Genomic DNA, 24,986 nt, shown 5'->3' with positions numbered 1-24,986 from the left:
CATAAGTATGATGGTGAGTTTAACAGTGCAACCCACTTTCTCTTACCTCATGATGCAGTTTTGGGCTTTGAGCCCTGGCTAGTTGAAGACCAACGATACACCATCTTCCAAAGTATAATAGTATGCTGGCTTGAACAGGAGTGTCTAAAGGTGCAACCCTATTAAAGTTTTGAGAGCAAAAAGGCCTACAACTCCCAAGTTGGAGCATGTTAGAGGTTGTGAGTCTTTTTGTGGTTTTCAGCCTTACCAGCTCAGATTTGGACAGACCTCTAGGAAGAATTTCACCATTGTGGGGCAGTTTTAACTGAGGACGTATCTTCGTTTGCCCTTTGTTGCTCTTTACATCCACCTCTACTTACAGGTGGTAGAGTGCAGAGGGACTTTGGATTTTTAAAGGTTGTGACTGAACAACCGAGAAGAGGTGATATTCTACATTAAGAGAGAGATGGGTGGTATCCTGTGTGAGGAAAATGAGTAGTATCCTCTTTCTCAGTTTGCAACTGGTTTGCAGTTGCGGCAGTGCTAAAAAGGTACTACAGTGCAAGTCATATATGGAAAGCTGAAGAAGGCCAAGGGAAGGCCCATATTTTGAAAGACAAAAGAAAAAGAACATATGCACTGACATATGTTATCTTATTTACTATGGTGATCTGGTTTATATGTAGTACCAAAAAATGTTTGGGCATTACACAAGAAAACCTTGGGCTTGTACAGTCTGTCCATCTGTCCGTCCATCTGTCTGTCTTGTATGCCACCCCATTAGCCATAGGCGCTCTGGGCAGCTCACAACGATTAAAATAATACAATTGGTGAATTACCCCCATGTGCTCCAGTATTTTTGTACTTGTGTCTGATGTAAAAATAACAAACCTGTCAGCAGAGAAACAGTGTGGCAAATAGAAGGAAATAAAAAATGGAAAAATCTTGTTAATTAGTGCATAACTATGTTCGGTCTAACAACGATGTTCTGCCTTAGCAAGAAGAGAATTCTAGATCTTCGACTCATATAGCAGAGCACACTCTGAATTTGGGTTTTTGTTTTTTTTTTCCAGTTGGGCAGGGCAATCATGATCTGAAGGTGAGGACTTTAAATTGGTCCCCTTGTCATGATCAGATCACTACCTGCTAAGATTTAGACTAATGGTGACTTTTTCCCTCTGCAGAGTGGGGCACCCATTAATATGGTCCACCCCAGAGGCTGATTGATCTGGGTAGCTTCCAGAGGGTTCTGGGGGATTTTCCAGCTGATATGGTGGAGGTCATGTCAAATCCCTGGTATATCTCTAGAATACAGAGATGACCTGGGCAGTTGACATGGTCACTCTTGAGCACCCTCTTTGCAGTAGAGTTGTATGGCTTTTGGTACACCATAGAGCTGAAACTGATGAAACAAATCAGGACACAGCTTAAGTGTAGGTGGAGGAAAACTCCTAGTGAATACAGTCAAGCCCTGGTATGTGCTTATAGTCAAATATATTTGGAGGCAGAGAGAATGTCAAAGAAAGAATATCTGACTACCTCCATAAAATTTTCCATTTGCTGCCCAGTGGAGCTCTCTAGGATTGTCCAGGCCCTATTACTTGTGAGCCCCAAGGACATTTTGGAGCCATCTGAGGGCCACTGCAATATGTTTGCTAGGCACTTCCAGGTCAAAATCTATTGTATCTTCCTGGACTTGGACTCCGGTGTTATAGCAGTGGAATCAGGTGAGATAATCAGAGCACAATCTGGTCTAGTTGTGTTAGATGAGTTCCAGTTAGTACAGCTTGAGGATGTTGACAAGGTGCTTGAAAAGGTTCATGTGACCATGTCTACTGGATTCTTGCCACTCTTAGCTAAGAAAAGCCAGTAGAGAGGGAACTGCTGCTGCCTGGACCAGGGACATGATTAAGGCTTCTCTATGAAAAGGTGTGGTCCTGGCCATCTGAAACAAGTGATGGTGAAACCATTGCTGAAGAAACCCTCCCTGCCACAATTTTAGGCTAGTGGCAAATGTCCTGGACAAGGGTGGTGACCAAACAGCTCCAGGCATTCTTGGATGAGACTGATTATCTGCTTCCACTTCTGATGGGGTTCAGGCATGGTTTTGGCATTGGTCACCCTGTACCATGACAGATAGGGGGAGTGTGACCCTGTTGGTTCTCCTGGATGTCTCAGCAGGTTTCAGTACCATTGACCATGGTATACTTCTGGCGTGATGGTCTGAGTAGGGTGTGAGAGGCACTGACTTGCAGTGGTTCCACTCCTGCTTGGATGGTAGGCGCCAGAAGATGGTGCTTGTGAGATATTGTTCTGCCACTTGGATTCTCCAGGGTTCCTCAATGGTCAATCTTGTCCTTCATGTTATTTAACATCTGCATGAAATTACTGAATGAGGTCATCCAGAGTTGAGGAATATGTTGTCATCAATATGCTGATGACAACACAACTCTACTTCTCCTTTTTATCTTGAGCAGGTAGGGCTGCAGATCTGCTGAACTGGTGCCTGGCCACTAACAAACTGAAGCTCAGTCAAGACAAGACTGATATGCTATTACTGATTGGTTCTTTGGACTGGATGGCAGGTGTTCTATAGGTTGCACTGCCCTTGAAGGAGCAGGTTCATAGCTTGGGGGTGCTTCTTGAGTCATCTTTGTTACCTGAGGCCAAGGTTGCTTCAATGGCTTGGACTTTGGACTGGTGGCCCAGCTGTGTTCTTATCTGAATGGAGAGTATGCATTCAGTGATCTATGCTCTTGTAATTTTTGAGCTATATTACTGTAATGCACTCTATGTAGGGCTGCCCTTGAAGACTGTTTGAAAGCTGAAGCTTGTGCAAAACGCAGCAGCCAGACTCATAACTGGGATCAGATGGTCTGATCACAAAACACCAATTCTGGTCCACTTGCACTGGCTGCCTATGTGCCCAATTCAGGGTGCTGATTTTAACCTATAAAACCCTATCTTGGGACCATGATATTGGACAGAATGCTTCTCCTGACCTTCATCTACCTGAACACTGCAATCAGGTTCTGAGGTCTACCTCAGACTTCTACCTCCAGTGAATGCTTGGATAGTGGCAATAAGAAGGGCCTTTTCAGGAGAGTCCCCCTGTTCTAGAAAAATCTCTGCCAACTTTACTCTCTTTTCAGGGCCAGGTAAAGACTGTTCTCTACTACAGGGCATTCAGGTAGACCACTGAGGCCTGTTAGCTTTAAACAGATATTATATTTTTCTTCAGGTTTTAAAGCTGATTTAAAATTTTGTATTGTAAACTTTTATGATGTATTAATATGTGTTTAACATGATGTATTTTACTGTATTTTAATATGCTGTTATGAACTGCCTAGAGAGCTCCAACTGTTAGTATAGAAATTCAATCAATCAATCAATCATATGCATATGCAATCTGACAAAAGTAGAAATAAATGTAATATGAAATTCTCATCTGAATCCATTCTGGAGTGTCCTGATCAGGTTCCTGGATCTACTATGTAGTTGTAATGATAGTGACACATTTTATTACTGGAATAAAGATGCCATGCTTTTCACCATTCATTCTTTGATCAGAGCTCCGAATTTTCCAACTTTTTGTATAATGAGTGTGTGTCCTGTTTGCTATGTTTCTGGGAAAGTGCATCTGGAGTGGAACATTCTTAAATTCCAAATTACGTTTTACTTGTAAGTTTCCTTGGCACAAATTAGTTGCTGTTTTGTACCAAAGAAACATTTTTCCTATATAATAAACTCTTTGTGAATGCAGTTTGTATCTAATGCTTTCACTGTAAAGCTTTTTCTTTGGGAAAGGGTTTTACCTGTCAGCTTTGCAGTGATTGCTCCTGATCTAATCCATACAATGTAAGTGTAAACAAACATAATGAGTGGTTATTGTCTTCATTCTATGAACATGCTCTTATCATCTCTAGTAGAGCAATTGGAACAGCAAATGTTCCTTTTCCAGACTGCAGGTCTTCTCCAGACTGCAGGAACTTAAGGGGACAAAAAGAGAAAATGCATGTGCCTTCTTTTAGATACACAAATACTTCTGTGCATCCACACCTATAAGAAGAAGCTTGGACTTGACCTCAGAAGCTAGTTTGTTCACTTTTGATAAATAACTTGCATAGATATATCTTCCTTTGGAAATCTCTCATTATATTTCTTATTCATCTTAGTAAACCCTGCACATAGATTCATCCTCATACAAGAATGGTACTGAAAACAGATTTGTATCAGTCATTCCTCTTGATACACTTATATTTTGCTAATATGGCGTAGGTCATTCTGACGGAGCCAGGTATAAAGAATAACTTAATAGCAGACCTTCAAACACCTTTGTTAGTTGAAGAAGTAGAATAGACTGGAAAAGTTGTACCCATGTCAATAGTCAAATAGGAATCCTTTCAGTTTCTCTGGAAGAATACACTCTTTGTACTTTCTTTTGTATCTGTTCCTGCTAATACATGTCTCAGTGTAATTCTGCTAATATGTAGAAGGAAATTGAACATTTTAAGGGAAAAGACAGTATTACTGGATATTTATTTTGACTTGTGATCTTACTTGGTTTTCGATTTCATTCATGTAACTTTAAAAATACTTATATTTTATACATTTTAAACAGAAAGAGAGTTTGACCCAAATAAACATTGTGGAGTTTTGGATCCTGAGACAAAGAAACCCTGCACAAGATCACTCACTTGCAAGGTAGGCTTTTTCCAATTGGAATACAGTGATGCTTTAGCAACTTGAACATTTTACTACTGGACGTTGAAGGTCATAATCATTATTTTTACATTAGCTAAGCATAGCTCCATATTAGATCAAACATGGGATTTTGGCTCAAAAGATATAACAAGGTTGAAATAACCACATGAAATTTACAACATTTTTGCACAAATGTCCAGTTTATTCTCACCTAGACATTTGGGACTTTAAGAAGACAGATGTATCCTTAATCACAATATTCTTTATAGCAGATTTAAAAAGTCCTTCCAAAGTACATTTAAGACAAGTATTACAATGGTTTTATTTAATGACACAAATACATCAGTGCAAGAACTCTGTAAAAAGAAAATATTTATACAGTGCTAAGTATTCAGTTAACCTTAATCCCATTAAGTCTAACACTTCCTGACCATATGACTGGAATCATTGTTATAATTTTTATCTACTATTTTAAAATCTGTTCTTATCAGTTTAATTTATTATTATGGTATATGGATAATTCAGGAGTTGGACATTAAATTGGTATTTGGAATAAGGAAGTGGTCTGCAAGTTTGTTCCATCTCTTTCATACATTATGCCAGTTTGGTATAGTTACTGATTTGGCATTCACTTCCAGGTGTGCATGAAAATTAATGAATACATAAAAACAACAGTGCTACAGAAATAGATAAAAGAGCTTAACTTAAAACTGGGAGTATGATATATCTAAGGCCACCCAATGACTTTATGATTGTGCTGAGACTTGTGCTGGATCCTTTTTCCTTGTAACTATTGTTTCAAGGATAAGCACAGCATGCTTTGAAGCCATAGGTGCTGGGTAGCTGAACTATAGCTAAAGTCAATTATGCTGACAAGGCAGGTGTAAAGGCATTGTAGTACAGATGGACAGCAAAAAGGTCCAAACAAAAATTCTGTTAAATGGAGGAAGCATTCCACTCTCTTTCTCTGAGAATGTAAGTTTTTCCATTGTAGGGGCTCCCAAACTCAGGAGCCTTCATGGCTCCCAAGCGCCCGCAAAATATGACTTACATATTTCTGGTCTGAAATATGACAGTGGACAAGAAATGCATCTTAGCACTCAACTGTCGCCTCTCTTCTTATTATTGTCACAAAGTTGGCTTTGATGTTGCTGTAGCATTTGGCTGATTGGTCTCCATTTCTGGAGAAGTCTGAAAGAGGCTTTATAGACAGTGAATATATTCCATGAAATACTGGGCACTCTCCAGTGTGAAATATATCCAGTTTCCAGTGGTTTCTAGTCAGAGGGCTGGGATGCACACCAACTGCCATGTAGGAGCCTAAATTAGGCAACTGAAATAATTGTCTTCCTTTAAAGGTGATGCTTTAGCTTAGCCAACCCTAAACTGGTGCCCCCTGCTGGCCTTGCTGATTGTGATGACAGGATTTGGTAGTCTAGCACATCTGTATGTCACCAGGTTGGAAAAGTTTGCTGTGGCTGATTACAGAGAAAGTGGTGGGCAGAATATGCTAATCTTTGCCTTCCCATTAAAGAGATACGGAAGAGCCAGGACACATCTAGCAACTACAACACCAAAGCTCCTTTTTTTTGTAAAGAAAACATCAGCAGTAGTTTCTGTTGTTATTTCTCCTCTCCAAAACTCAGCCTTCCCATTTTAAGGCAGGCTATGTTTTGTAATGATAAGAACAACTGTAGGGTTTTGGTCTTTTTTTAAAAAAGAAAAATCTTCCCTGCCAGTTACCAGTGAAATGTGATTAAACATTTATGTCGAAGGAACACAGAATGTTATTTCCATTTCTGGTTTGCAAGAAATTAATTTCATGGCATTTATTCTACTTGAATAAAACATTTCATTTGAAAAGGTCTCTCTTTATTTGAGATCTGGATGTTTGTTATAATAAAAACTGTCAATATCATGGTATTAAATACCTAAAACATATAAATCACTGAGACTTGTGAGCAAAACAATATCTTCCTTTGTATCAGTTACTGTAGATTACCAGTCCTCTCAAATTGTAAATTAAATGTTACAATTAGCATGTTCTAAATGGAATAGATGTAAATATATAGAATATTCTGTGTTTCCATAGAAAATACACTTGTCACTGAACTGCATGTTTTATAGGTCAGGTGAACTAATGTGTATGGAATAACTGTGTTCTTTCATAAGTAGAGATATATTTCAGTGGTTCTTCTGTGTTCCTTCTAGATTAATACTAGATTTTGCTAGACACTGTGTATCCTCTAGATTTTATATGCCCTCCCAAATGCCTTTAATCACCCTATTTTTAGACTCATTCACTTAATCACCGGCGAGCAGTTCCAGGACGTAAAAAACAGTTTGACATCCTTCTTGCTGAACACAAAGCTCGATCTCGGGAAAAAGAAGTGGCAAAAGACAAGGAACATCCACAATCTATAAGGGAAACACATCAGAGCCAACTTGTACCAGTACAAGATGCTTTGTTGGGAGCATCTGTGAACTCTGGGCAAGAACCTAAAGGGACATCACCTGCAAAATCTAGACCGTCCAATTCAGTATTTCCTAGGTGAGTGTCCTGCTTGGCTGTCAGATTCTAGAGTTCCAAGAGTTCTCCAGTATGTCTGCTTTGAGCAACACCAGACAAGGCTTTTACTGCGCAGTTGTCCTGAATTATTCATGGAATCTTACAAGAGGTCCAAACGTTGTTGCGTTCAATTTGTAACTCTCCTGTGTTTCCCCACTGCTGCTTCTGCAGTTTTTCTTAGCTGTAATTTTGAAAGAAAGTTTGGGGAAAATACTGAAGAATAAACAAATTATTACGTTAAAAGTCTGGTTAGAGAAAATGAATAATAAGGAAAAGATAAAGGCGGTATTAGAAGGGGAAAATAACTTGGTTTAATGTGACTCAATTAGAATTTTGGACTAAAGATTGGTTAAAGAAAAAAGGTAGGTGTAGAGATTACACTAAATTTGAAGAGATGATAGCAGAAAAGGAAAAACAAGCTAATATGTGGATGAAAGAGATAGTAAGCAATATTTATAAGCAATTATTAAAAGTATCCAGGGAAACAGACTTAAGAAGCAATATTAGTAATGAAGAGTGGGAAACTATGTGGGATAAAAGAATACTAAAATGTATGTCAGGAAACTGAAGGACATTTTTTATAAACTAGTATGAAACTGGTACCTAACCCCAGTAAATTTGAATAATAAATATTCTAATATATGTTGGAGATGTGGCTGGGGAGTAGGTACATATTTCCATATGTGGTGAAAATGTGATTAATGAAATTTTGTAAAAAATTTTTTTAAAGAAAGTAGTGAAATAATGAGTTTAAATATTGAAGTAAATCCTGGAATCTTCATTTTTTGCATTCTTGTCAATATTTGATCAGGAACAGCAGAGATGGAATATTAAAGATTCAATAACAAACTTACTAACTGCTGTGAAATTATAGCAAAGAATTGGAAAGTAAAATATGATTATTAATAAGTTAACGTGAGATATTACAGTGAAAAAGGGCTTCACAAATAGGAATGATTTTGGTGATACTTGGGGACCACTTATTGAGTATATATTAATACAAGGGAAAGGGTTTGAATCTTAGCAAGATTAATTGCACTTTTGGAAGGGAAACTCTCCCTAATGGTTCTAGTGGTGGTTACACCATTTTTGTTATGGCTTATTATAATTTAATTGTGCTTTTTATTTGTATTGTTTAATGAAAAAAGACTCTGTGTTGTATTGATCATATAATTTTTAAAACCCTTGTAGACCCTCCTCTACGAACAGCATAAATAATAGCACCAGTTCTTCAAACCACAGTGGGTATGCGCAGGAACTGCCTCTGCCTTCCATAGGAGATTTGCCTAGTAGGTTATCCAGTGATGAGGGAGAAGTAGATGGATCTGAAGAATCTGAGAAGTTAGACTGCCACTATTCTGGACACCATCCCCGGCCTCTTGGGGTACGTTTCCTTCTTTCCAGTAATCCTGTTTATTGTTGACATTTGTGACAGGCTATATTATGCAAGAAAACTTGTTAATAAAAGCGTGAACGTTCTGTAAAGGCACACCTCAATAAAAAGATGAAAATGGAAGGGGGAAGGAAACAGATAAATATGCTCACATGCCACCCTAAATAAGCTGTGCAGCATGGATAGTCTGTGGAACAACTATGATGTGGTTGACAGACAGTTGGGATCATTGAGGCTTGTTCGCCTCCTCTGTTCTTCTTTGCCCTCCAGCCAGATCACGGCATGCTTCATGACACAATCCATCTTGTCTTCCTGTCCCAGTTTGGAGCAGTACCCTTATTCATTTGCTATGCTTTTAATTTTGGGAACCTCAAAAAAAGGCAATTGAAGTTCTTTAAAAATGATCCAGAAACTTGCTCAATTGTGCTCATTGTTGTACGGGGGTGGGTTGTTCTTTTGCAACTGCATAGGAACATAATGACTGTCTGATCTAAGATATCTTGGCTGGTCAATTCTGTATTTGTTTGCTCAGGTTTTCTCTGAAAGTAATGGATGACCTTGGACATCCATAAGTGCATTACTTTGCACTTGAGAAAGACCAGCAAAGGCAAAGAATAAAAATAATGAACATGGCTGTGCAATTTTCTGGGGAAAAAAATAAGTAGGGGCAAACCATTGACTGTTGCTCCAAAGGACCGTTTAGGCATCACTAGGGTAGGCTGTCACTGGTGGCAGCACAGACAAGATCACAAAGAGTGGCAGAGTTTTTACTGTACTTGCCAAGTTTCAAACCCTGCAACCCATGAGAGAATTGGTCTCTTGGATCTGGATGAAATTAACTATCTATTGTGGGTCAGAGCATGCCTAGAACGGTAGTGGCGAATCTATGGCATGTGTGCTGCAGCAGCCGCACAGAGCCCTCTCTGTCGGCACGCGAGCCAAGTTGCCCCAGCAGCCAAGCATCAATAATAGTACACATACGGGCCATGCACATGCACGGAAAGGAGTAGTGGTACCAGGCGATGACGTCACAAACCGTGACTCATTAGCTGTGACTCGTCTTGAGCTTTTGCATGGCCACTCAATGCGCTGCCAAGGATATATATATGTTTGACTGGACTGTGAGTTTTAATACATCCGTTTTTATTAACACAAGATTTTAGCTTTGAGTTTTCTTATGAAAAATTGAAATGAAGTATGAGCCAAGGTTTGACAAATTATCAGCATACATACAGCAGCAAAGATCACATTGTGCAGAAGCATGCCAAATGCAAACTTTTACCTTTCAATAAAAAGCTGTTTGTATCATTGAAAGCTCAGTTTTTGTGTTTTTCGTTTAAGACAAAAGATGTTAATGTATGAGTTGTTTTTTCTAAACTAAAACTCAGTATTCAGGTTTGATTGCAGTGTTGGCACTTTGCAATAAATAAGTGGGTTTTGGGTTGCAGTTTGGGTACTTGGTCTCTAAAAGGTTCACCATCACTGGTCTAGAACAACCCATAGGTTGTCAGGTCAGTTTGTTCCTGAAATTAAACCACTCTGCAGAAAACCACTGCCTGGAGTCTCACTGTCAAGAGAGTCTCATTTGGGACTGTTGGTTGTGGTTTCATAAATCAGTCAATCAATCAGACAGTCAGTCAGTCAATCAATGATCTAAGTTTGGATGGTATGACAACCCACTGTAACTAGCTACTCATGATGAGTTGTCTTGTTGTGCAAACCAGGCCATGAAGTTTTGGGACATGTATGGCAATTTTAGATTTCTACTCTCTACCCTTCTTTACCATGGATTATGTTTTCCAATTAGAAATAAGTTATATTAGCATAATTTTAGCACACATCAGAGCTGATGTTGTAATAACTAATTCTGCATTTTCACAGGGTCGGATTTCAGAGATAGGCCTGGTCTACACATCCAGCAGGATGAGGTCGTGTCACTCCAGACTGCAGGTTGTGGGATGCCACTTTTGAATGCTCCACTACATAAAATATTGTGGGGAAGAGTCCAATCTACTCCATTTCCTTTGTACTAGTTTTCTATCTTTAGTGTTTTTTCAGATTTCTTCACTCCTAGACGCCTGCAGCCGTCAGTATATACACTCCATCCTCCACCTCAGAACACTATAACTTTATTGCCAACTTATTCTTCTGCATGTGTAGACCAAGACCTAAAAAAGAGAGCCCAGGGGTTGTGTCTAAATAGAGCAAGAGGTAGAACTTCGCAGATAAAAATGGATTTGTTGCCAGTAGCTGCCAGTATGCTTTATCAGGCAAGGTCCAAACGTTTTCTGTTGAAAGCTCTGAAACTAGTCAGCTGAACGGTAAAGATAATAAAATCCCCTAAAATTAAAGCTGTATAATACTGTAGAATATGCAAATACAAAAATAATTGTGAATTTTCTTTCCCATGCTGCTGTTTGAATAGTTAATAATGGGTGTGCAGTCACGGCAAGAAAAAAACCAGAACAATTTTTGCACCATCACAAAATTAGAAGAGTACAGAGAAAGCATTATATATCATATCATTTCAAAAATGAAACACAATTCTTGGATAAATGGAGAAGTCCAAAGTAATTTGTTACTTCAAATATTTTCACTTGGCTCAAAATAGACATTGAGTCACAGTAGTGATATTTTTTGTTCATTTGCAGTATTTTTATTCCATTCTTTAGTCAAAAAAGGCTTTCACTGCATTGATCGACATTTGCTTTAGATTATATGGACAAATTAACTTTATATTTACAAGGTGGCTGTATCTTGTTTTTCCCTTCAGTTTTGTACATTTGGAAGTCATTTGATGGGAAGAGGGTACTATGTATTTGACAGAAGATGGGATCGTTTTCGACTAGCACTAAATTCCATGGTAGAAAAACACTTAAATTCACAGATGTGGAAGTAAGTAAACAGTTTGTGCTGTATGGGTTTCTCTTCTGTTTTGAACTTTTAATATTTGTATTGCCAGGAGATGTTAATGGAATTATGTTCCATTAAACAAACAAATTAGTATGTATTGAAAATGATGTAAAGATCTTGGTACCAAAGTTTGGTTACTGATGTAAAGTGCTCAAAGCTAGGATTTTCCAGAAGTGAGATGCATATTAATCTGTTGCAGCCAAGCCAAGAAGGGCTTCCCAGCAAGGCTTTTAAGGCATCACTTCATGCTGTTCACAGAAGTTTACAGGGGGTGAGAATGCCATCATCTTTTGTTTCTAGTCTTCCCGTGTTTTCTCACCCCTTCTGCCATCTTCTTCCTTAACAAACAAAATGTTTTAAGAAGAAAAGGACAAGAGTTATTAAGGGGCTAATTCTATGCCCAGTAGATGCCATAGGAAGAAGGAAATATGCTCCAAGGTCAGAAATGGGGGCCATATTTGGAGTGCTTCCCCTGTCATTGCAGCTGGCACAGTTGCTTTCACACTGGCAATGGCTCCAACATCACAAGACCAACCCTGGAGCAAGCACTGGGGGTGGGCACGGTGGGAGGAGTGAAGCTTCACTGGGATATGGTGTATCCTAGCAGTGTCATTGCCAGCCCTCATGAGCAGGTATGAAAGACTTTAGATGGCTGAAAACCTCTTAATTGGAGGGCTGCGGACATCCCCACTGAATTGGATGCTAAATAATTCATTGACAAGAAATTGTTGATCTTATAAAAATATACAATATAAGCTAAAATCAGCCTGTTTACCAAAGGATTGGAAAGAGTATATCAGGTTTTTTTAAGGGAACCAGGAGGTTCTGGGACTATAAGTCTATTTCCATTACAGGTAAGTTAGTGAACAGTATTTATAAGCAAAAATAATCACAGGATGTCATGATGGTCGCTGACTTGGATGACTTTCAAAGGGAATTATTTATTTTTATTTATTTAGGAAGCTTCTATGCCGCCCCATTTGCCAAAGCCTCAGGTCGGCTCACAATAATAAATAAACTCAATATAAAAACAATACAATTTGAGTCGACCTGGCCAATAAATAAATAAATAATATTAACAATTAAAATAACGTTTGAATGAAAAGATCTTCGCCTGGTGCCAAAAAACAAATAACAACAGCGCCAGGCAGACCTCTCTTACAATTAGAAAAGTTTATGGAGAATAGGGCTACCAGTGCCATAGCATATGATGACTGTATCTTGCCTCCACTATCAAAGTATTATGCCTCTTTTTACCTGTTGCTGGGGAATATGAACAGTAGAGTACTCTAATGAAATTCATATCTCATTTGTGGGTTTCTGGTGGGGATTTGTTTGGCCACTTTGTGACCAGAACACTTGAATTGACAGGCCTTTGATCTAAGTCAGCGCAACTCTTCTTAGGTCCTTATATTAATTGTAATGATTTCTACAAAAGAAAGTCTTACCTTGCCAATTTTGTGAAAGTATTAACTAATAGATAAATGGAACTGACTTGGTAGACATGTTATAGATATCCAAACATCTTTTGACCAAATTTCTCACCAAAGTCTCCTGAGTAAACTTAGCAGTTTTCGTATAAAATGATGGGTCCTCTTATGGATTTGTACAGGCTAAAGAACACAAAATAAAGATAAGGAACAAACTACCTTAGGACTGGTGCTATTTAAGTTATTAATCAGCAGTTTGGAATCAAGGGTGGGCATTAAAATGCCCACGGTTGTAGATGACACCATAACTGCTCAGTGAAAACCTGAATGGATTGTGTGGAGCTCCAAACAGCCTAAGAAAGAAAAATACTGTGTGAGGAAAGTAACCCAACCTCATAGACTGATAGGAACTAATCAAGGAGACCTGGTGGACCACTCAGTGGAAACAAGGTCAGTGTGCAACAGTGAAAAGAGGAAATGGTATGTTGAGGATACTTAAGAAAGGGATTAATCTAAATTTTCATAATATAATATTAACTTTGCCATATTTATATTTGTTTCTGTAAAGTATATAGATTTCTCTTAAATGCTCAAAGGAAAGTAATTGCATTTAGTAATTGTACTTGCATAGACCCCTTCATGGATCACTGTCTTGCCGTGACGAAGGGGCTTGTGTAGTACAATGAAGCTATGCACTGTGCCTTGCAGGGACACCCAAGATGGCCAGGTCAGGTCATAGCAGAGAGCTCTGACAAAAGGTGATCCACTGGAAAGGGAAATGGCAACCCACTCCAGTATCCTTGCCATGAAAACCCCATGGGCAGAAGCATAGAGATAAAAGATATGACACCAGAAGATGAGCCCCTCAGGTCAGAAGGTGTCCAGTGTGCTACTGCGGAAGAGCAGAGAGCTAGTACTAGTAGTGCCAGAAAGAATTAAGCAACTGGGTCAAAGCCAAAAGGACACTCAGTTGTGGATGTATCTGGTGGTGAAAGGAAGGTCAGACGCTGTAAAGAACAATATTTCATAGGAACCTGGAATGTAAGATCTATGAATCAAGGTAAGCTGGACGTGGTCAAACATGAGATGACAAGACTGAACATTGACATCTTGGGAATCAGCAAACTAAAATGGACAGGAATGGTGAATTTATTTCAGATGACCATCAGGTATACTACTGCGGACAAGAATCCCTCAGAAGAGTAGCCTTCATAGTCAATAAAAGAATAGAAAAAGCAGTACAGTGGTACCTTGGTTCATGAATGGCTCAGTTCACGACCAAATCGGGTCGCAAACAGAAATTTTGGCAAAATTTTGCCCCAGGTCATGAACTCCGCACACCCATCTTCCCTGAATGATCATGCTTGGGCAGGCGGGCAGGGGGTGGAGATGGCCGTGATCGTGCTCGGGGGGAGATGGCCGCAATTGCACCCGACTGCCCTGCACGATTGTGCTTGCGGGGGTGTTGTTAATTTAGTGACTGCCTATGTTTACTCTTTATGTGACTGCTTTCCTTATTTGCTCTGGTAGCCAACAAATTGAAAGCTATCCTGAATGCTCCTTCTGTTTTTGTTAGGATTCATACATAGCTAAACAACACAATAACTACTACTACCACTACTACTGGGCAAGAGAATGAAAGGACCCAGAGAGGTCCGCCTGGTGCCGTCGTTATTTGTTTTTCGGCGCCAGGCAAAGACCTTTTTATTTAAGCAGTATTTTAAATGTTAATATTATTGAATTTTATCTGGCCAGGGCGACTTGTTTTATATTGTATGTTTTATATCGTATATTTGTATTTTATTTTAATGTATATATTTTAAAATGTTATTTTAATTTATTGTTGTAAGCTGCCCCGAGGCTTCGGTGAATGGGGCGGCATAAAAATGTTTTAATAAATAAATATATATATATATATATATATAAATATTGGTGGTAGAGTCACATTTGGAAAAATGTATATTGTTTAGCTTGCCCTGTCAAAAGAAAAAGAACGATGTAGAAACAACAAAATGTGAAGGAACAGGCAGCCCAAATGACTGAGGTCTTTTAACCCCACAAGGAAAAGCTAGAGTGTTCAGAGCTTTTTAAATTAGGAAAAAGAGTAAGGAGAGGCATGGTCTTTTTATCATATTAAGAACAGTGTGGAGAAAGTAGATAAAGAGAAATTTGATTCAGGATTCAATCCTATGCATAATTAGGCAGTGAAAAGTCCTGTGACTCACAGCATTCCCTAGCTAAAGAGTTCACTGGACTTGGCAGACAACAGTCATTCAGGACAGACAAAAAGTACTTCATGGTAAATTAATGTGCATCATTTATAATAAATTAATTTACAGGATTTATTGTCATAAAGTATGATGATGGCTAACGTGGATTTAAAGAGGATTAGATACATTCATGGGAACTAAGTCTATGAAAGGTTACTTAGTCATGATAGCTAGCTGGAACCTTCATGTTGCATATCTCTGAATGCCAGGTACCAGGGACCAAAACTGGGAGTTATCTGTTTCCTTGGTGCTCTGTGAGCTGTCCAGAAGCATCAGTGTAGTCATGGTTGGAAATAGGATGCTGGATGCTTGCTCTGATCAGGAATGTCTCTTACGATGTTACAGATGTTCTTAGGGCTGAGGAGCAGAAAGATTAACACACATTTGCTTAGGAAAGGAATCTGAGGAGGCAGAGTCCTACTAAAGCTATAGCCTGTAAAAATGCCTGCCCACCTTCACACTGATCATAAAATACAGAGCTGCCAGTGAGCCAGGTGGACTAGACTGCTTAAAAATGTAATAAATTCTGGGTAGTTCTGAAGACTGGAATTCTTATTGCCACCTGTAGTCTCCTGTGTGCTGTCCTCACTTTCGTTTAGCTGAGGATTATGTCACACACATTGTTTTCCCGAAGGAACATGACTCACTGGTTCATCAAATACCATAACTATGTATTTTTTTTGTTTATTACACTTGTACACCGCCAAATAGCTAAAATATTCTCTGGGCAGTTAAGAGAATTAAAAGAAAACCATAACAACAAAACACTGTCAGCAACAACAAAAGCAATAAACCAATGAACTGGTAAGTTCTTGCCGATAAGAACTTCATTTAGAACTTCAGAGGCCAGACTGCAAATGATCTACTGCTATGTTTTTACATTAGATACTGACTGACCATTAATACTTAATATTGATATAGTCTCATGATATTCTGGGGAATAAAGATATTTAAAATACAGTGGATTGTGTGATGAGCTTTAATAATTTGCATTATTGCATTGGAGGGATGGCTGAGGGTAGATATGGAGGCACACACAAACCTTATGGTGCCTGTATCTGCAACATACGAGGTAATGGAGAAACCATGAGCCCAGTGTATTTCCATCATATAGAGTTGCTTCATTCACAGTTCATTGATTCAGGTCCAATATATTTGGGGTTTACATAATACCAACACAAATTAGTCCTTTTTAATTACCTGTGTTGAATTTGGTTTCTCAACAGAAGTCTAGTTTCACCTTAATGCAAGACAGAGGGGTTTGGCTGGGGTGTATATGTGACTGGCTGCCTCAACTCAGGTTTCAGCGTTAGGTGTGAGCAGGTCCAGTATTATGGTTTGTAAAATCTGGAAAATTAAAACATCTTAAATGTCATGCATTGGAGCTGGGAGGTTCAAATATTATTTTGGTTTGTGATTTGTTGCTCAGGTTTTGTAATAAAGACCTTCCTTTATTTCTCTTTCCAAGACATACATTATATTTGAAATGAAAGGTCTGAGTGTCGTTTTTCTTTTCGCATTTTAGGAAAATCCCTCCTGCAGTTGATAGCCCTATGCCCTCTCCAGCAGCACATATCACCACACCCTTTCCAGCATCAGTTCTGCAGCCTTTCAGCAATCCCAGTGCTGTGTATATTCCTTCAGCGCCAGTCAGCTCAAGAATTCCTTCTTCCTACATAATGACTTCTGCCATGTTATCAAATGCGACTTTTGTCACTACGTCAGATACCAATTCCATTATGTCCCACACCACAGCTTTCCCCCATGTGGCTGCCAGTCTGAGCATCATAGACTCAACATTTAAGACACCTTCGGCCATGTCACCAGTGCCAGCAGTCATCCCTTCCCCATCCCACAAGCCATCCAAAACGAAAACCAGCAAATCCTCAAAAGTCAGAGATCTGTCGTGCCGCGGTGATGAGTCTTCAAGTAACAAAAAGAAAAAGCCACCATCATCTTCCTCGTTATCTTTGCAGACTTCTTCGTTTTCAGGGTCTCACAAAAAGAACTGTGTCTTGAACCCTAGTTCAACAGTGAACTCTTATCAGGCTACATCTTCCTATAATAGTATGTCTGTGCACAATGCAAACAATGGAACAACCCCACACAGTGCCAAATTGGAGCCCTCAGGACGGACTTCATTATCAAGTAGCTCAACGGACTCAGTGAAACATATGAGCATTGTAGTAAGCAGTATTGACTCCTCTAGTTTGCCTGTACCCTCCCTTGTCCACCATTCAGGGGACCACTCCTTTGCAGCACACAATGCAGTGTCTTCTCTACCCCTTTGTTTTGACAAATCAGAAGGGAAAAAACGTAAAAACTCTAGTTCTAGTAGCAAAGCCTGTAAAATCACTAAAATGCCTGGTATGAATAGTGTTCATAAAAAGAGCACTGCCAACCTTATTTCTACGGTGCCAGATACTCCAAACAGCTCCATCTCTCGGCAGGTAAGTGCTTCCTGTGTTCAGTTTTCTGAGTCAGTCAAATCTGCCTGCAAGATTGCCATAGCAAGCTGAAGTGTTAGGATGCATGGACCTTTAGTAGGCTGCAAGCATGGTAGAAGTGCACTCGCTGCATCCTGTTTCGATATAATGCCCTGCTCCAACCAGCCTTGGCTTGTTGGTACCGGCGTGAGGAATGAGCTTGCACATGCCTTCCTTTCCTCCACCTCTTCTCTCATCCTTCTGGTTACAGAGGAGACTTTGTGTTGGTGTTGCTTTAAAATGCAGTTTTACACAGTGTCTGGTCTTATTTGACTTATTTGTAATATACTCAACAGTGGGTCATGGACCTTTAGAAGGATTAATTGATACTAGCATAATCTATTGCTAAATGCAGAATAAGCATTTTCACAATGCTTCTAAATAGGAATAAACTTCTTATCCATATCTATTCTTATCAGTATATATTGATAAGAAGTTAAATGAAACAAATTCAGTTAGGAGATATTGAAAGTTAAATTATAAGGTGCATCATGACAGATTTTGGAATCATGCCTTGCTGAATACCGTTTTGTCTCTTGCAGATTGGAAAAAACAGTAGTGTAGCTTTGTCTCAATCCAGTCCTTCAAGTACATCAAATCCTGTGCACAACAAACAAGTGAGTTGTGACAGTTGAAATTGTTCTGAAATGATTACCTAATGAATTATTGACAATTGGTGGTTTAATATAGATGCAAAGCAGAGTCTGTCTATTTACATTTACTGTATTAGAGAATATAATAATATGGCTTTGGGGAAAAAACCCAGTTCACCTCTGGTGAGTAAAAATAATTGGGCAAAGCTCTTATTGCACATAAAAATGCCTCTTAACCAACAGGTTAATCAAATAATAATCCTTAAAACCTGGACACATAGATTTGCTAACTCCTGCCTAGTTCATGAAAAGGGCACTTAGACCATAAACCTGTATCCAATAGCATGGTAAAAAATCCCAGTTATCTTATTTAGAATTACTTCTGAGCAGATGTGTAGGATTCTGCTCTTGTCTGCAACCTACCTGGAAGTAAGTTCAGCAGGTAGAATTTACTTCCAAGAGAGCATGCATATTGTGGTATTAAACTTGATTTTTACTTTAAATTTGTGTGAAAAGGTAGCACACAGTTTTTTGCTATGGTAAAACAACCGCATTCCTTCTAACAAAAAGAACTAGAGACAACTATAACAAACAGTGCTCAGGCAAAAAACAGTGTTGTTAATGCTATATGTACTAATGTTGAGAGCACAAAGTATTGTGTTCAAATACATCCATGCTCTTTACAGATGCCCTTTCAGTGTACAGCATTACTGCTGTAGGAAGCTGCAAAAAGGGAAATCCAGGAGGGTGATGTACCCACCATGCTTGCTTCTCTGCAGTAACTTCATTTTCAGGGTCACACTCTTGATCCTGTATGTTATAAATGGAACCCAGATATTATGCTTTTCACATATCTTATTAATCTCTTTAAAATTTTTAAACACATATTGAGCCATACATCTTTAGAAGGAGTTTAAGACTGTGGGCAGTATTCTCTACTGCCACTGTGCTCCTACTACTTCTGTTGCTCCATTGCTGTTAGACCCACCCCTATTGAAACAGGAAGCTAACACATCCAAACTGAATTCTGGAAATGAGCTGAAACACTTGTATCCAGTACAAGATAGGTCAACAAAACTCCCACCAGTGAGTTCCACCAGTAAATTCCAAGTATTTTTGGAATATTCATCCTATTCCAAAAATGAGTGTTTTGGTGCCTTTCCATTTGCTTAAAGAATGTTTTTAGCATCCAGTTATGCTAGATGTGGGCCTGTTGCCACCTGAGTAATGTTGAATACTGTCTTCTAAGGCTCTTTAGCGAAGATGTTTGTTTTAACAATGAAAGTATTTCCTATGCAGTACTGATTCTTTACTTAACCTACCGTGAGGATCAAATGAGTATGTACAATCTATTATCTTTAATAGATGATTGAAAATCTATACCTGAGTATCTTTAGAATTCTCAATTTATCTCAGACATTTGTAGTTTAATTTGTCCAACCGTACATGCAGATATTTTTCCTTAACTTGATAAAATCTCCAGCAATTGGTATAACTGTGTAATTTCCACCCAGTTTATCTGGTGTCAGATGTCGGGGGAAGGCACTTCGTAAGGTTTAGCTTACCAATAACACATACAACACATGATGGGTCAGACCTACAGAGAGAAATCATATATTCAGAACGGCTCTTTTTTTGCTTAAACATTATTCATTATTTTAACATCACATTTTTAAACTGTATACATCAGACTATTTTTCCTATGCTTAGCTGTGGTGACCTGCTGCCTGTGTGAGGGTGTAAGGCCTGGTGTAGTGGGATCCAATGGTACTGGCTGTTTCTTCTTAGAATCAAACAAATCCAGTTTCTTCAGTCCCAAAGTGCTCTCAGGCCCATGGGGACCAATGGAAAAGCAACTCAAGCTTCTTTGCAGCCCACCTGTGTCCTTAGGGTAGCCCAGCTGGGTTGCAGGTTCTACTCAGAGCATTGTATGCAACTAAGGTATCGCCACAGCATAGTGTAACTCCAAAACATGGCACCTCTTGTAAGCTTCCTCCCTTTCATCCCCAAAGCAGACAATTAGGGTTTTGGTGAAAACTGGGTAGGTTAAGGATTTGTAAGGATTAAGGAAAAGTACAGAATGGGAGAAAGGTTGATTAGATTCTGAATACATGCCAAGAGGGAAATTAGTGTCAGTGCACAAGTAATAAGTTCAAAGCAGCAAAGTGGTGGCAAGAACAAACACTGCATAAAATACAAGCTAGCTGGCACAGCCCTGCCTTAAGCTTCCAGCCTGGTTCCTTGAAGGCTATGTCCTTCAAAGTTCTCCAAGTGTCTTCATCAGATCTTCCCTCTTTTATTTGGAGAAAAACCACACCCAGACACCTGTACTGGAGAAACATTGGGAAGTCTCTGTTGGGCCTGTCTCAAGTTCCCTTACTAGCACAGAGAGTTGTTCCTGGGACCTGTACTGGAAGAGAAAAGCTGCCGCCATGCCCCCCCCCCCCCCCCCCATGCTCTTCCTTGCTATTGGAGTATATTTGCTCTGGGCCCTACCTCTTGTCTAGATGAAGATTTCAAAGGAATCTCTTGTTTGTGTGACTGTAGGCACTCCATAGTGGCTCATCCCCACCAGTGCTAGGATTGTTCAGGCATCTGGACTTCTAAAGTAGTCCAGTAAACTTCTAAGTAGTTTACTTCTAAATTAAATTGGCTCAGTGGCTGTTCTTGGCCTACTGAGCTAGGCCACCTGCATTTGAAAAGGGAGACTTCTGTCTCCTGGACCTGGGTAAGATGAAATCAGTGCATTTTGGCTGAGAGGGTACTTCAGGCCAACCATAACTGTAGTACATCTTAAAATGATCTACTAGAAAGTTGTGTTACCCATCCATATATGTAGCATATAGTTTAAGTTTGTCAAAGACTTATTTCTTCCCTGCCCTGTCTTAATTATCAGTCCGTGGATGCATTTATAAGTAGTGAACTTGGTTGGATTTGTTTGGATTTGCTTTGAAACAAACAAGCTTAGGATTGGGCTACATACTGCCAAATCAAAAGTGTTAACACAGCCTGGATATTTTAATGTGGCCGGTGCTTTTATAAAGTCAGAATTTTAATGCAACTGTGTATGCTAGTTGGAACTATTGTACTTGACAGCAACTGTAGATACATTTCTTGGGTACTGCTAAATACAAATGAAACATGTGTGCACTCTTGTGTCTTTGACCTCCTCTAAGACTAACAGGCCCTATCTGATAAATAACCTATTTGGCGGGATCTGATGTTACTAGAATTTATTTAAAACATTTATTTCTCAAAGTAATTAATTCCTTTTTTTAAAAAAGTCTGAATTTGCAGCACTATATACATAGTAAGTTTGCAGTGCAAAAAAAGTGTATTCAGTGGGATTTTTCTCATTGCTTTGAGATGGGCTTTAACTTTATACATTTATTTTAATGTTAGATTTTATTTAGTTGTTATACATTAATTTAATTTTATACTTTCTCTTTCAGAAGACATTAAACCGGACTGGTAGGATAAGGACTCTTCCATAACAAGGCAAAGCAACCAGCCTGTAATCCCTAGGTCTTAGGAGCCCTACTCCAGAGTCTCTTGTTTTACTTGCTGTGTCTTGCAAATAGACTTAACTTAAATTTTTGGTGTTTTTAATTTATATAAAACTGTAATAGTGATTTATTTTCATTTCTAACGTACTTTGGCCTCCAATCTGTGCAATCTGGTTTGAGTTGGATTGATGCCTTTTAATGCTAATATTTGCATTTTCCTCTCTTTGTGTTTTGCAACTGTAACAGGAGTGGACATTCCAAAATAATGAGATTTGTGGTTGAAATATTAACATACCCTTTTTTTATTTCAAATTTACAGTAACTTCTGTATTGTTTATTGTCCTATGGATACAGAAAATTGCCTAGTGCATTTGTCAGCAGTATATGTGTTAACAACTGGGAGAGTACTGTGTGCCCAGAAGTTTCATTGACTTCTATAGGTTGTTTCAGTGTGCAACACCTGTTGTTTCTTATAGTGTTCCTAATCCTCCCAATGCATTGAATGGTTTATGCATCTTTCTCTTACTGAAATTAATAGGAGTGCTATATGAAAATGTCTTCATATGTAGATGGAGGGCCCCAAAGAATCCATACTATTGTTCTCCTTAATGAAACAAACTGTTCTTGAAAAGGCAGGGGTTGGGCATACTGAATTTGCATCAGTAGAATTGCACTGACAATGTTTTACAGGAATTACTGAATAATTCTTTTTATAAAAAATAAATTTTGTAATCAGGAAATCAATATTACTAGGGTACTTCAAAATTATTATGGAGGAGTTAAGTTTTATTTCTACAGTGTTAAAGTGCACTTATATGCTGGTTTATTTACATCCTGGGGAAAAGGAGAAAGAATGCAAATAGGGAGATGGTTATTTTCTTTTTTCTTTCTTTTTTTAAAGGCTTAAGGCAGATTTTAATACTTATGAAATGTTTAACATCTGTAAACAAGGCTAGGCCCTTTTGGGGAAAATAGAAGATATTCTTAAAGTAATTTTATAGTGTTAATTTTATAATAATTTATGTTTTGCTATATTTGGGAGGCAAGATTAGTTTCATAAACAGTATGAAACTCGGGGCACAATCCTATGCATGTTTAGACAGAAAAATGTCTTACAACTCCCAGCATTCCCCAGCCAACATGGCTGATTAGAGAATGCTGGGGATTGAACTTTTATCTAACTAAATGTGCACAGGGTTGCACCCTTAGGAAAGTTTAAGCAATGTTTATATTTGTCTTGTTCTTTATGTTTTATTGTACATTTCTTCAGACTGAAAAATGTGTACATATCTTTGTTATTTTTGCACAATTTTTGTCTTCAGTTGTAGGAACAGAACCTTGTTGGTTTTTTTAAACTAATTTATTTTGTGTTGTATAACACAATTTGTGTTTTCAAATCTCAGTAACAGAACACCCTCTGATTAGAAAACTGCCATTTTCTTCTTTTGGAGGGGAAAACAGTGATAGACAGATTCAGTGGCTGCTTCTGACACTTAAAGCCACTCAGTGACTGAAGGAGCAATTCAGTAGTGTTAAGAATTTCTTAGCTCTCAACTGCATCTTTTTTGTAGGAATCTGGACTGTAGAGAGTATTCTTTGAATGCTGCTTTACATATGTATCTTTTCACTTTCAGTGCTTTGGTTTGATTTGGAGCATTTTGAAAACCTAAGTAGAAAATCACCCCACATAACTTTTGTTGCCCACATTTTTTAAAAAATATACTATTTAATTTTATATGTACTAAAATGTTCTGCTTGAAAAATTAAATGCAGTTTTGAAAATGGATATGAACTGGACCAGCCTATAATGTATTATTATCGTAGCATTAATTCAGCAGTTATTTTTCCCCCCTCCCCCATTTGCCTGAAGACTTTGTGATTCGTTTTCCAGCAATAGAGGCTCAGAAGCTTTGGTTGTTACACATACGCAATGCATAGGCCCGTCAGCCATATTTAAAAAAAAAAAGCGACTTGGATAACTTGTATGCCTTCTTTTGTATCAATGTTAACAATTGTACATAGTGCTGATCAACCTTTGTAGAGAATAGTTTATACAGCATATTCTATTATTGCTGATTCTCAGTGAACTATTGTTTAAAAGAAAAAAAGAAATTTTTCTATTTACACCTTATATTTTGTTATGCTGTTGACCCATGGCACTTTAACAAAACTCTGTGGGTTTTGCATAGCTGGTCAGTCATGGGGAATATTAACTGTTGCACAGAAATAAATTTGCACCTCCTCTATTGTGCTTTCCTACTACAGATTTTAGAATCTTTTTCCAGAAGACTTTTGAAGAAAGCATGTCCAATCATTCTAAAAGAAAATGCCATACGTGTACAGTCTATTTCTTTTCTACAAACCCATATTTTATAACACTAAGTATTTTCATTCTTGGTTCTGCACCTTTTATGTATTAGCAGTATCAGAGAGAACCCATTCCATGCTTGTGATAATTGTAAGTGTCAAAAGTAGGTGTAAATAGTAAACTTTATGGCTTACAGTTTTGAAAAAAGGAACAAACGTGTATCTGACTGATACTGCCATGGTTTAACACCAGGCCTGGAGATATTCTCTAGTGAGCGATTGTATTTTTGTTTTGTTTTTTGGGTTTCTATTTTGGTTCTTGCTTTATTATTATTTTTTGTAACATGGCTTTGTAAATAAAATAATTTATATGTTTGTAAGAAAGACCTGTGCACCGTTTTATTAGCTTTTCAAAAAAGTAACAATTTTATCTACACAGCACTTCATGCAAAACCTTCACTAGTTATATTAGCCTGCTTAGTATTTATGCTAACTACATTTTTATGGGATTAAAATATCACTGATGTAGCAAAAAGCAGTACACATGGATAAATAGGTTTCTATACACATTTCCATTTTTTGCCCTCTACGCAAGAATCTGCTGATAGATGGGAAACATCCTCACTTTATAACTTGTTTTTTTCCAGAGGTTCTGACCTTGATTTAGAGAATCTAGGCCAGGGCTGGTCACAGTGTCCCCTTCCATGCACTGTCTCCAAAAACTTTAAAAAAGGAAAGACAAAAAGGAAAAAGCAGTTAAAAACAAGTAACTCCAACAGTTAAATCAAATGCTATCTCATGACTATAAAGCGCTGAAATAAAAGATGTTGCTTAAA

The 24,986-nt window shown here is 38.3% G+C and overlaps 1 protein-coding gene across 3 annotated transcripts in view; it reads left to right on the top strand.

Moving 5' to 3' along the window:
• ATXN7L1 (ataxin 7 like 1) overlaps positions 1–24,534 on the top strand; it is a 65,440-nt gene extending 40,906 nt beyond the window's left edge. For all 3 annotated transcript variants that reach the window (XM_044423253.1, XM_044423254.1, XM_044423255.1), the window contains 7 exons: positions 4,601–4,683; positions 6,978–7,234; positions 8,444–8,636; positions 11,419–11,540; positions 16,784–17,708; positions 18,287–18,361; positions 21,790–24,534. In XM_044423253.1, coding sequence (XP_044279188.1) covers positions 4,601–4,683; positions 6,978–7,234; positions 8,444–8,636; positions 11,419–11,540; positions 16,784–17,708; positions 18,287–18,361; positions 21,790–21,831 — 1,697 coding nt within the window. In that variant the 3' untranslated portion in view covers positions 21,832–24,534. The remainder of the gene's footprint in view (positions 1–4,600; positions 4,684–6,977; positions 7,235–8,443; positions 8,637–11,418; positions 11,541–16,783; positions 17,709–18,286; positions 18,362–21,789) is intronic.
• The last annotated feature ends 452 nt before the right edge of the window (positions 24,535–24,986 follow it).

This window comes from Varanus komodoensis, unplaced genomic scaffold (genome assembly GCF_004798865.1).
Source record: "Varanus komodoensis strain SLA01 unplaced genomic scaffold, ASM479886v1 scaffold13_3, whole genome shotgun sequence".
NCBI lineage: Eukaryota > Metazoa > Chordata > Lepidosauria > Squamata > Varanidae > Varanus > Varanus komodoensis.
Note: the sequence above shows the minus strand (reverse complement) of the source record. Positions and strands in the feature narration are given on the sequence as shown.